Source organism: Phasianus colchicus, chromosome 16 (genome assembly GCF_987193195.1).
Source record: "Phasianus colchicus chromosome 16, bPhaCol1.hap1.1, whole genome shotgun sequence".
Classification (NCBI taxonomy): Eukaryota; Metazoa; Chordata; class Aves; order Galliformes; family Phasianidae; genus Phasianus; species Phasianus colchicus.
The window spans coordinates 6406242-6418558 of NC_143451.1; the positions used below are offsets into that span (position 1 = coordinate 6406242).

Sequence of the window (12317 nt, forward strand, 5' to 3'; positions counted from 1 at the left end):
AAAAAAAAAAATGTGGAATTTGGCTTTGAATGCCAAGTATATTATGCATGGTGCATGTATACAATTGGATAAAATCTTTTCTACCCTGTTTCGAATACTGTAGAATTGTTTTGCTAATATCAGTGATTTGTCTGTAATCACTGGAACACTGTATGTGTCATTTGAGTTACCACACAGCCATTGAGAACACAGGAGTATTTGGCCTTAGAAGTGTGCCAGCCTGTGTGCAAATTGCCTTCCCAGGATGAGCAATTCCTCAACGCATGTGCTTGATCAATGGCATGTGCTTGATCAATGTGAAAGAGAGTACATTCTTGCCTCTAAGCTCCTTTACAAACAGCTGCTGATTCATACTGGCTTTGTGTTCTGTGTAACTGCAGACATCATCTGGGGCTTCACTGAGTAAAGAAGCCCGAGAGTTCTCAGCCTGAAAGTTCTCAGATCTGGAACTGCCTCCTCCTCACTGAGGACTGGCAGAGTCCTTCTGTTCACTCGGAGTCGGTCAGTTGTTGCCTATTAGCTGACTGACAGCTGTTAGAAATGGGCATTTTTCTGCCTCCATTTTTTCCATAGAACAGGCGATTCTTAACAGTTCCTCTTTATAAAAATAGCTTTGCAGTTAATTCCCATGGAATGGATATAATGTGTCTTTATATTTTTTATCTTTATCAGATTTTGCTGTTGCTTCTTCCACGCTGCTGCTACTTAAAGCTTTCATTGCTTGTTGCTTTTTTCTTTCAGAATGCTGAAGCTGTGCACTTCTTCTGCAACTACGAAGAGAGCCGAGGGAACTACCTCGTGGATGTGGATGGCAATCGCATGCTGGATCTCTACTCTCAGATTTCATCCATCCCGATAGGTGGGAAACAGCTGTACAAAAAGTTTTGCTTTGTCCTTGTGCTTTTGTTCTCTCAGCTGCTACCAAACAAGTTGGTTAATTAACAGCAGCCCAACAAAAAGCTGACATAATGTATGCCTCGCTGTACTCAGGGTACCACACTGCTGTGTATTGTGCAGTGGTGTTTTTGAACAGCTGGGGGTTAGAAATGCAGTCCTTATGGCTCGCTTGGAGCACAGAGCAGTATCTGCAAGAAGCTCTAATATTAATTTGTATTTGCCATTCCATGGTTTAGCCTTTGTCTGCTTGGATTTGGGTACCTTGTGATTCTGTAGTAGTATGTTATGTTTTTGAACACTAACATAATAAATCTAATTTAAGACATCAACATGAAAGCATGTTCTGCACTTGAGCTAACCTTTCTGTCATGAGCTGAAAAGAGGAGTGGGCCATATGGACACCAGTGGGATTTTCATCATCCATTTATGCATCTTTGATGCATTCATTCAATGTCCTGTCACATATTAAGGCATGGGACAGTGCTGAATTTCATAGTTTGAAAGGAGTAGAAAATAAAGTTAACAAAATTCAGTCTTCAAAACAATTTTTCCAGGTTATTTATTTAGTTGAGTGTGGATTTCTTCTCCTGAAATCCCATTGTTTTAAAACAGGATTTTGACCGGTCTCTTAGTTCATTTCCTCCTCTCCTAATGATTGCTGAACTTCTATCAAAGCAAATATTCAAGAAATAAAATGGAATGTGTGGTGAGAAAACTGTTTGAAGTGCATTCAGGATGCTGACAGGTAGAAAGGAAACATAGTGTGCCGTGTAAGAGCTACAGTGCAGCACTTCATATGGCATCTCACACAGTGGATCTGTGATGTGCAGCAGCAAGTAAATGGGAATGTAATGCAGGCTGACCTAAATCTGACTGAACACACAGCATTAGTTTTTTCTAAGTTGAACTGAATGACAGGGAAGAAAAAGTGAAGCTGCAGAGGTCACTAACAGTGTCCCTGTTGGTGAGAGAGATAAGTCCAAACTTGGACACCAGAAGAAAATCTTGTTGAGGATTGTGGGTGAGCTGACGTTCTCAGATGAAGGTGCTTGTAGTCATCGGTGCTTATCTTTGCACGCACACTCAATAGGATCTTTTATGAATCAGCCAGAGCTCCCCAAGATTTAATAGCAATCTGCTACAGCAGGATGTACTTATCAGCAGAAGGTGAGAGGTAATAAGCACCTGTGCAGAGAGATAAGAAGTGTAAAAAATCTGCAGGCAAGGATGTTCTGGACAGTTTCTGTTTTAAAACTCTTTTGTTTTTTTAAACCACCTAGTTTTGGGGAGATTGTAACACATGTTCCTTTAAACCTGTGTCTAATGTGTGTAATAGAGTTAGAAACCCCCTGAAGCCAAATGCCTGGAGGGGTTCTATTAACATGTTTATTTGCACGCCACCTGCAGTACCAAATGAAGTAATCTGTTTTTTGTTGATGGTGAGGTCTGTTCTTGTTCTTGGACATTCACGGAGGTGCAGTTTGGTGTTGCTGGCAGCAGCCTGGAGTTCATTTCACAGAATCACAGAATCACAGGGCTTTCTCCATCTCTTTCTTTCAAGCAGTTTTGATCCTGTTGCGAACAGGCACATCCGTGAGCATGGAGGACAAGTTCTTTTCTGCTGTGCTGATGGAGGCAGACAGGTACAGTGATGGAGCAGGTGCCCTTCTCTTAGCGCCAGCTCTGTCACTGCTGATAGGAAGGTGCTGGAGAGTGGATATAAAGCTATAAACCATTGTGCTGCCCTTGGCAATGAAACAAGCTCCTGTCTGCTGTCTTAGCCCAGGAGCAGTCTGGCTACAATAGTTACATAATAATTAACCATTCCGGTCATTCCAGTGTTAGATTTATTAATATAAAACCCACACAGCAGGTCAGCACCTTTCTGTTCCTGCTCCTTCAGAAAGGCAGGGTTTAAGGATTCTTTCTTACCGTGCCTTGGCAAGGATGTGCTGATGCACAGAGAATGCTGGAGGAGGCAGACAGAGCTGTGGGGCACAGAGTGAAGGGAAAGGAAGGTGTCATCTTGTGGGGATGGAAGAAGATGGGTTAAGGGTAACGGAAACCTTGGATTTGTGTTACATAACAAAAGATACAAAGGTCTCTGCATTCTTCATGCTAACTTAGCACCAGCAACAGAACTCACACGTTTTTACAAGCATTATCAGAGTTAATGGTTAAGCTTCCTAGGCACTGATGGTTGTTTTATAACAGGGGTAATTTGAGATTTCCTAAGCTGTGCTCTCCAAGGTGCCCAGGGCTGCAGCCACAGCTTCAGCTCTCAGTGCCACAGCCCTCAGCTGTGTCCGTCTGTCCCACGGCAGCTGATGCAATGCAGGTTTAGTTGCCTGTGTCCAAATAGCCACTTGTATCATCTTCATAATAATTGTAACAGATACCTTGCAGAATGATGTGCAGCTACAAAACAGTCTGGATATTCCCCTGTTTTGAACTAAAGCATTCAAGATGGAATTTAAAATTGATTTGTTAATGCGGTAGCCGAATGCTCTGCTGCTCAGGCAGGATAATAAAAGCTGTTGTCATTCAACTGGAATGGGGAAATCAGGGGCATGATTTGCTTTTGTAATAACATTAGAGCAGGCTGGCTTCTTGAGCGGTAGGGAAGATGAGGTTTCCAGCTGTTTCTGCAAGAGAATGTAAAAGATTATTTTAAGTCTCTGGCGTTGATATATCAGATGTAAAAATTGGGTTTAAAACAGTTTTCTGTGCTGAATACTTGTTCTACATCAGGTCTGTTGGTTTACCTGTAAGCAAGCAAGTGATCTCATGTAACATCAATGAGTATAAATTAAGCTCTTTTGTCTTGTTAAATCTGAAGCCTCCTTAATATTTTAACTTTTATAGGTAAAAAGGAAAGCTGTTGCATCTTTGTCCAACAAAAAGTGTGTTAGAGGAAAGCAGGGAGATAAGAAAGCTGCTCAGAAAAGAGCATGCAGTGCAGTGCATGCACTTCTCAACAAGTTTGACAGCATCTTGCATAGAAAGGCCATGTGATAGAAAGTGTGATGTTCAACTGCCAGAAGATCAGTGTTACGTTCATCTCTTTTTGTGCTGGGTTTATAACGTATGTACTAAAATACACTGTGCTGTTGCCTGACACCAAGTTCATAAAAGAAGAGAACTGTCCTATTTAAAAGAAGTCTTATTGTTGATAGTTGAAGCATACACACGTTAAACAGAATTTGAGCTAAGTCTGAATAAAGTTATTCTCTGGGTCACTCTCCACATTAGTTTACATAAACCAGATACAACTTTTCTTTCTCTTTTTAATTAGGTTACAGCCATCCGTCTCTGATAAAGCTTCTCCAGCAGCCACAGAACCTGGTAAGTGAATTCCAACATACTTGAAGGCATTCTCTCCCTCTTTGTGGCAGTCTTCTCCAATTTCTCTTAGGCTGATAATGAAGACGTAATGACTCAGTTTGAAGGTAGGGTAAGATCTGCTCTCCCTGTTTCTCATTAGATGAAAATAGCTTGGTTGTGTTTAAGAAGACATCAGAAAGTATGCAAAGCTTTACAATAAGGAGACAATTGTCAATGCAAGCACTTGGGATGTTTGCAGCCAATTTAAACCACACTTCACAGAGTTTCCAATTAATTATTTTAGCCATGTTCTTGACTGAAGCTTTTGAGGCTGAAATCAAGCACAAGTCCTTCAGAGAGTAGTATTCTGTATATGAAAATGGTGCTTTACATCTGGAATGCTCTGTTTTGTTTGTTACTGTTCTATTCTAGGTTTTTTTCCTTCTTTTTGGTTTGGTTTTCTGTGGGTTTTTTTTTTTTTTGAGGGGTGTTTCAGTACTTGGTTCCCATCTCCTAAGCATGAAGTTGACTAAACCACTGGCAAGTGCTTGAAAACTGAAGAGTTCAGCAACACGATGATTTCAAAGCCAAGTAACTGCTTCTTAAATTAAATACCTTCTTATTTCCTCAACACTGTGCTGACACTATTTGGAAAAAAGCTGCATTCTAATTCAGGCTTCGTGTTTTCATTTCTTGGATAGGAGTTCCATAATCACTTCGTGGGTTTGTTTGTTTGTATTAATTTTACCCCTTTACTTTTTAACACCACAAGTGATGCACATGATACAGAGATGTTTATGCACAGAGTTGTGATTTAACCGAGAAGCAGAATGCAGCCAGGCAGAACTGAGCTGCACGGCCTTGGGCTGCACACAGCAGATCCCTTGGCTGTGCTGCCTACATGAAGTTTCGTGGCTCTGTCCAGGAGAGCAAAGCTGGGGCCAAACATGAGAGGAGCGCAGGTGTTTGGGTTCACTGAGCTGAGCTGAGCTCAGTCCTTCAGGATGAGAGGAACTCTGCCTTTCACAGAACGGCAGTATTTCAGTATAAGAATAAAATAAGTCTGCCGTCAAGGCTAGAAATTCTAGAGTTAATGAAGGCAGATCTGGATACGTGGAAGCACTAGTATTTCATTAACATTAAGTCATGAAATCATTTCTGGAGATGGCAGTGCCTTGTTTAATGCAGTAGTAGGCGAAGTCAGATTTTAAACAGAACAAAAACCAATTGTGTGGTGGCAGTTGCTAATCTTTAAGCCAGAAAAGGCTGCCAGCCTTAATATAAGGCCCATCTCTCCAGCATCAAAAACATTGGTGCCCTATTCTGGTTTCTGAAACCTCCATCAGTTTGATCAAGGGCAGAAGGTGGCACTAAGGCAGTCTGTCCCTGACTGCGCTGCCCATTCCTGGCAGCCTTTGCTCTGAGCCCAGCAGAGGCAGAATGTCATCTCTGCAGGGCAGTTTTGTGGCACTGAGGCCGGAGAGCTGGAAGGGCAGAACTTGGGGGAACCTCACTGCAGACGCTGGGGTCTGACTGCAGTGCCAGCGTTAGTACTCAAAAAACAGCCTTATTGTTTCTTGAGTAATACGCATCAATGGAGGGCCCTTGATTGTAGTTAACAACAGGATTGGTGTTTTCTTGGAGAGATGTTTTTTTGTTTATCTGTAATGCTCCATGTACCCTCTTTATAGCCGGCTATAAAGAACAAAATATGCATCCATTCATTTGAGACCATAGCAGCTTGATATCAGTGTTATGTTTCTCTTGATACTGAGCATCTCATTAATAACGAAAGAGAAATTGACTTTTCTGCTTAATGGCAAATGTTGTCAATTGACTGTGACAACCCATAATCAAATTCATGACAGATTTATGGTCTCACATCTCTTAATTTTATATGAGAATTGCCTTCTAAATTGAGGTAAAAAGTCAAGTAAGAGTTCTCATATGTACTAAACAAAAACTTTGTGGTTAGCTGCTAGTATAGGCATTACTTAGATTATTTTTTTTTTTTAAGCTTAAGTCTGTTGAAGCAAATAGTGGTTTGGAAATAGTACACTTGTATGAATTACTGAGCCCTAGCTCACACTTTGTTGTACCTTATGTAACTTTTGGTTATCTCAGAGTTCTGCTGAAATGTTGTACGTGTACTGGGGCTGTCCAGCAGAAGTCTCAGAGGGCCGTGTCCATAAATACCACAGGGAGGTGCAAAGAGGACACAGCCAGGCTCCTTGCAGCGCTGCCCAGTGCCAGGAGCAGAGGCAGTGGGCACAACCCGGAGCACAGCAGTTCCCTCTGCCCGTCAGGCAGCACTGCTGTGCTGTGCTGGAGCCCTGGCACAGGCTGCCCAGAGGCTGTGGTTCTCCTCCTTAGAGCTCTCCCAAAGCCACCTGTCTGTGGGGCTGGGCCCTGCTCTGCAAGGCTCTGCTGGGGCCGTGCTGGGGCAGAGGGACTCTGAGGTGCCTCCAGGCTTGCTGTGATTTTACAGTATGACCACTCAAACCTCTTACTGTGGTCCACAAGTCTGAATAAAGGAGTTCCTGTAGCGAGAAAAGACGGAAGGCTGATGAAAACTGTACAAGCTTGGGATGTAGCCTGTTCCCTCTTGGAGACCTGTAAAGACTTGAGTTACCAAAGCTCAGCTGTGCAAGCGCTCTGTTAGGAGAGATTCATGTTGCAACCATGCAACCATGGGGACTATTTCAGCAGTAGTAGCACCTGATCTTACCTTAATCAGGAAATGGAAAGGAGAAAAGAAGAGGTGAGAAAACTATAATGCTGACAAGCTAGAAATCTTCTATTTCTATAAATTCTACAATAAAGAATGTACCTAAAATTCAGGGTAAGGCAGTGGGAAAGGTGACTGCACAAACAAAAAGCACCAGAACAAGAAATATTTAACTGGGATGTTTCCCGTGCAAATCGGCAGGCTTCATGAAAGCAGAATGTGGTTGAAAAGCATCTTCACCAGCTCATCTGGGTATGTCAAGTCGATGTTCTTGAGCTTGATTTAATGCATGCCTCTGATTATTGAGAGAATAGCATGCAAGGTAGCTTCTCACTGATCTCCTTGCTGCACTGCTCTCTACTGCCCAGTAAACATAAAAGTACAAATTTCTGGCTGTTATTTGTGATAAGAATGAAATGTAACTGCCTCCATACCAACACGATATTTTTCACGTAATACTGAAAGCTAACAATTTCTCTTCCTTTGTTTTTGTAGAGCACTTTTATCAACAGACCTGCCCTAGGGATTTTACCTCCGGAGAACTTTTCAGAAAGACTGAAGGAATCTTTGTTATCAGTAAGTCTGAGATGGCTGCGGTGAGTTACTGCGTTCTGTGTTCAGTGACATGGGTACATCAAGGGGAGCTGTGGGGTCTTCGTAGGAAGCACCGTGGGTGAGCAGTCTGTCTGCCTGCTGGAGGGAAGCTCTTTCAAGAGACCAGAACCAGCAAGTGACAAAATGGAACCTTTTTCCCCAGGCTTCAGTGTGAAAGGGTGATGTGTCTGCTCTCAGCACAGATACTGCTGCTTTCAATGTGAATTCAAGAATTGATGACAGAATGCATTTTCGTTTAGTTCTGTTCACTGTGCTTTCATAAGAGGTAGCGTACGTGGAGTGTGTGTTGAGCCTCTTCAGCTGCAGTTAAGAGTCAGCTTTCTTCATCCCAGGCATGGCTGGTTTCCTATTACATTGAAACTAATTGCATTACATTCAATTTCCACTATAGTTGCGCTCAGTATTTTGAAGTGATTTTCCCTTTTTATTGACAGGTGGCTCCCAAGGGTCTGCCACAGGTGATGACCATGGCTTGTGGATCCTGCTCAAATGAAAATGCATTTAAATTAATATTTATGTGGTACAGAGTGAGTAAAATATTAATAGTGTTTATGTTTTGTAGTTCTGAATGTAGAAATCTCTATTTATTCATCAGCATAACTGCTGTTACAAAGCAAAGTAAGGGTCAGAGGTTCTCTAGGCATGATGTTATTTATATTCACCTTAATATAGGTTCTTTATTAAAAAGCCTTCATCTGAGCTTTCAATTTCTATTGATACAATTTCAGAAATTAAGAAGTAAAGGAAAGAAAGAAAATGTATGTGGTATTAGTGCTTATTCTTTGTTCACCGCATGATGAGCTCAGTACTGTGATCTATTTCTTCTTCCAGAAATGGTTTAACCTAAAACTCAAGGAAGGTCATGTATTCCTTGGAAATGGCCTCTCCTACAGCAGTCTTCTTTCTCCTGATGTATAGGAGTGAGTGAACAGACTGACTCTGCCTATCTGTACGTTATTAGGGCCAACATCTTAAACTGACAATTACCACAAATAGTTTGTCTTATAAAATGCACATTACAGTCATAGGAACCACAGTCTTCACTGCCTCTAGTTTGAAATAACAGAATTAGTAACTTTAAACTCGGGTACAAATTCATTGATTACAACTAAAGGAAAACTGTTGGTAGCTGTTTGTTTTTGTTTTGTTTATTTGCAGAACAAGGAGAGAGGCCGTAATAATGTCACAAAAGAGGAACTGGAATCATGCATGATTAACCAGGTAACGCTGTGGGGTTTTTTACCATACAGATGTAACACTGGCTTGGGTTTCTAAAAAAAGACTGGGAGGAAAAATTGGTTTTCCTGTCTCTGAAGTGGAATCTCAGTTTTGTAAACTTAGAAAATAGGGAAAGACAAGCTGCTTCCAACAAATACCAAGACCTGCTGCTAGTATTCTTCTGCATCTGTCCACACCGTGAATCTTGGAAAGATCTTCCTTTTTCATGAAATACCATTTTCAAGAAAGGGAATTAGGTGATGGATGGGTCCATAGGGGTTATTAATACATGCACATTTTTGCAAGTAATATTGACTGTCCTTTTCATTTTTCCAGAAGCTGTGATCTTATGGCTTAAAACTAATCAGGAGGGAAGTTAAAAACTCAATTGTTAACAGGTGGGATGAGAAAACAGATAAAACAGAAAAACCTCTGAAGTCCTTCTCAGCTTTCAGGCGGTCTTGCTCATGCCAGGCACAAATCTTAACTTGCAACAATAGCAGAAAACTGCATATTTTCTCTCTTCTTTGAGACACATGTAACCTGCTGGTCTCAGCCCCATGTAGTCACCTTTCTAGTGAAAAGCACTCCAGTTCATTTGCATGAAATTACTGACTTCATTTAGCTTTAAACTGGAGGAGGGTTTGGGTTTTTGCTTGTCTTTGGAATTAAAGTTCTCTGGTGTTGCTCACAGTCCAGAGAGATGGCTGTGCCCATACTAATGAAAGAATGGCACCTAACGGCCTGAAGGAACAGGAATTTTCTGATGACCAAGGACTTGTGGAACTGACTGTCACCTTTTGTCCAGGCTTAGCTTTCTAAAAATGGAGATTCACATTTGAGCTAATTGACTTTTCTTTACAGTTTGAGGGTGGGAAATTTTCAGAGCAACTTATGCCTTTTTCTGGGGGGTTACAAATGTTGGATCCTTGAGCACATAGGTGAGACTAAAGGTCTAAAGCGTGTGTAAGTGGTGATAGGCCTTTTGTTCCTAGGGTAAAAGGGAAACACAAAAAAAGGTAATTTGCACATTTGGAGTGGCTGGGGTTAGCTGAAGTACATCCTTCTTCTGAACTGCAGACAGAATACAGTGGCATGTTTTTTGTCATGGTTCCTTTTCATTCATGGTGCAGCACATCAAAGCTCTGTGCTGGTCTGAGCGTGCCCCAAGTGCAGACACTCAGAAATACACGTAGGAGGCAGCTTTCACTCACTCACTGCTTTGGTATCTCTGCCTCCTATTAATGCAGTCTGTAGCATATAAAGAGATTGCTTATCAGCCCTTAGGGAACCTGCTGTGGTGGGCTGCCCGTGGCCTCACCATCCCTTTACCAGTCTCAGTGGTCAGTCCATAGCTCGTCCTGTCAGCCATTCCTTTCTCCTTGCACATTTCCCCTGCCCTGTGCAGGGCCTCCATGGGCTGCAGTCCCTCAGGATAAAACTGCTGTGCTGTGGGTTCTCCACAGGCTGCAGCTTCCTTCGAGGCTGTGCAGTGTGATCTGCTCTGGGTCATTTTTCCCCTCACCACAGCCCCCCTTTGCCCATTCTGAAACCTGCTCCCCAGCACCGCGGGGCTCAGCTCTCAGGCCTGCAGCCGGGGCAGTCCCACCTCTGCTCAGAGCCCCCACCACCTCCACACGTGGGTACGTGGTGCACAAGTGGTTGTTTGTACCAGAAAGGGCTGACTACACTGAGTGTTCTGCTGTTGCAAAGCAATAGTATTATCAGTATAAATTGCCAAATGTTCATTAATGCTGTAATATAACGTAGGAGTTCAGGCACGGGGGATGATTTGACACATGCTTCTTAAATGTGCCAATGTAACCATCTTTGGTGGCTGCTGCCTGGGGAGGAAGGCTGTGGGCAGGCTGTGGGGCAGCAGCTGAGCTCTGGCACCGTGCTGACCTCTGTGCTTTGCTTCCAGCCCCCCGGCTGCCCCGACTATGCCATGCTCTCCTTCATGGGTGGCTTCCACGGAAGGACCTTCGGTAAGAACTGCCCTGCCTTGTCCTGTGCCTCCTCCCCAGCCCTGCATGAGCTGCTGTCCTGCTGCAGACTGCAGAGCGGCTGCTCTGAGACAAGCAGTGCCAGCAGAGCAGGTGCAGGCCTATGGGCCTTACAAGCCCCACCAGTACTGAAACTGTCCTCGAGTGACAGTGGGATTTAATCTCAAATCTTCTGAATATGAAGATCCCTTATTTTTGAATCCAGGGTTTCCTACATGTACTAGCAGTCTAGCTCCTGGGGTGAAAGTGCCACAACACAAAATGGTGACACTCATGGTTAACATTTTATATCAGCTCAGTCCCAGCCACAAACTCGTTAGCCGCTCTTTAGGGCTCAGAGCTCCACGGCTGATTTTCTTCCACTGAGTGGAACCCATCTACCCGGCACTGCTGTTCGGTGACAGAGGTCCTCCTGTCCTTCTGGAACAGTGCATATGGAAATGGATGCTTAGAGGCTACAGCACTCTGCCTTGAATAAATCCTATTACTCAGTATTTCAGGAAAGGAAAACATGGAGCAATTCAGAAAGTCCTGACGTCAGGCAATTTTTCACCTCTTGTTGCTTTTTTCCTGTACAGTTCCTTGTCAGATATCACTCTAATTCTTGTTATTTTGGGCTTAGGTTGCTTAGCTACAACTCACTCTAAAGCAATTCACAAACTGGACATCCCCTCGCTGGACTGGCCTATTGCTCCATTTCCAAGACTAAAGTACCCTCTGGAAGACTTTGTGAAAGAGAATCAACAGGAAGAAGCCCGTTGTTTAGAGGAGGTAAGAAATTCGCTGGCAGCTTTCTGTTAATTTTGTTTGGAAATGATGAATGGTGTTAGTAGGTTTAGTTGCTTTTCACTAAAGGAATGTTTTCGGGGATTGGAACAGCTTGTGATTAAAACAGCATTCACTGTTGTTTACAGTTAGCAGTTTGGCCCTGCTCTGCAGAAGAGCAGCCAGTCTGCTGTCATTACATTGTACCAAAGGGAAAGTTCAGGTGCAGAAGCAGCTCGTTATGTCCTGATGAACTGGTCTGCCAGATTTTGCAAAGAGATGTGGGCTAACAGAGAGCTCAGTGTGCATAACTCTTTGCACAGAAGACCTGTACCAGTATTTCAGTTTTTTCAGTTTTAATGTGTTAGTCTTTGTGCATAAAGACATTAAAAAAAAAAAAAAAAAAGATCCTCTGACAGCTGCAGGGAAGGAGCAGGCACATTCCATGCCTTCCCTAGTACAGGAGGAAGGGAGGGTGAGCCGAACAGAGCTGCAGGGAGGCAAGCTGCCTCCATGTACCCAAACGATGGGATTCCTTGTTGGGCTTCCTGGCATCCAGGATCTGCCATTTGCAAGGCGTTCTTTTTGAGAGACTGCTGTGGAGAGCAAAGCATGATGTGCATTGTGGAACAGGTTTGATGTGGGACATAGATTAGAAGTGACTGCCAAGGAGTGGGCTGAGTGCTGCACACAGCAGCGCTGCGTGGATGGCTGTGCAGAGCTGGGCTGAAGGGGCTGCTCATTTAAACCTGAAGAACTTCAGG

General features: G+C 43.2%; 1 protein-coding gene across 3 annotated transcripts in view; it reads left to right on the plus strand.

Moving 5' to 3' along the window:
• Positions 1-12317, plus strand: part of ABAT (4-aminobutyrate aminotransferase) — a 40827-nt gene that overhangs the window by 21846 nt on the left and 6664 nt on the right. For all 3 annotated transcript variants that reach the window (XM_031606982.2, XM_090151606.1, XM_090151605.1), the window contains exons 5-11: positions 742-859; positions 4193-4242; positions 7445-7525; positions 7999-8091; positions 8723-8785; positions 10707-10770; positions 11411-11559. In XM_031606982.2, coding sequence (XP_031462842.1) covers positions 742-859; positions 4193-4242; positions 7445-7525; positions 7999-8091; positions 8723-8785; positions 10707-10770; positions 11411-11559 — 618 coding nt within the window. The remainder of the gene's footprint in view (positions 1-741; positions 860-4192; positions 4243-7444; positions 7526-7998; positions 8092-8722; positions 8786-10706; positions 10771-11410; positions 11560-12317) is intronic.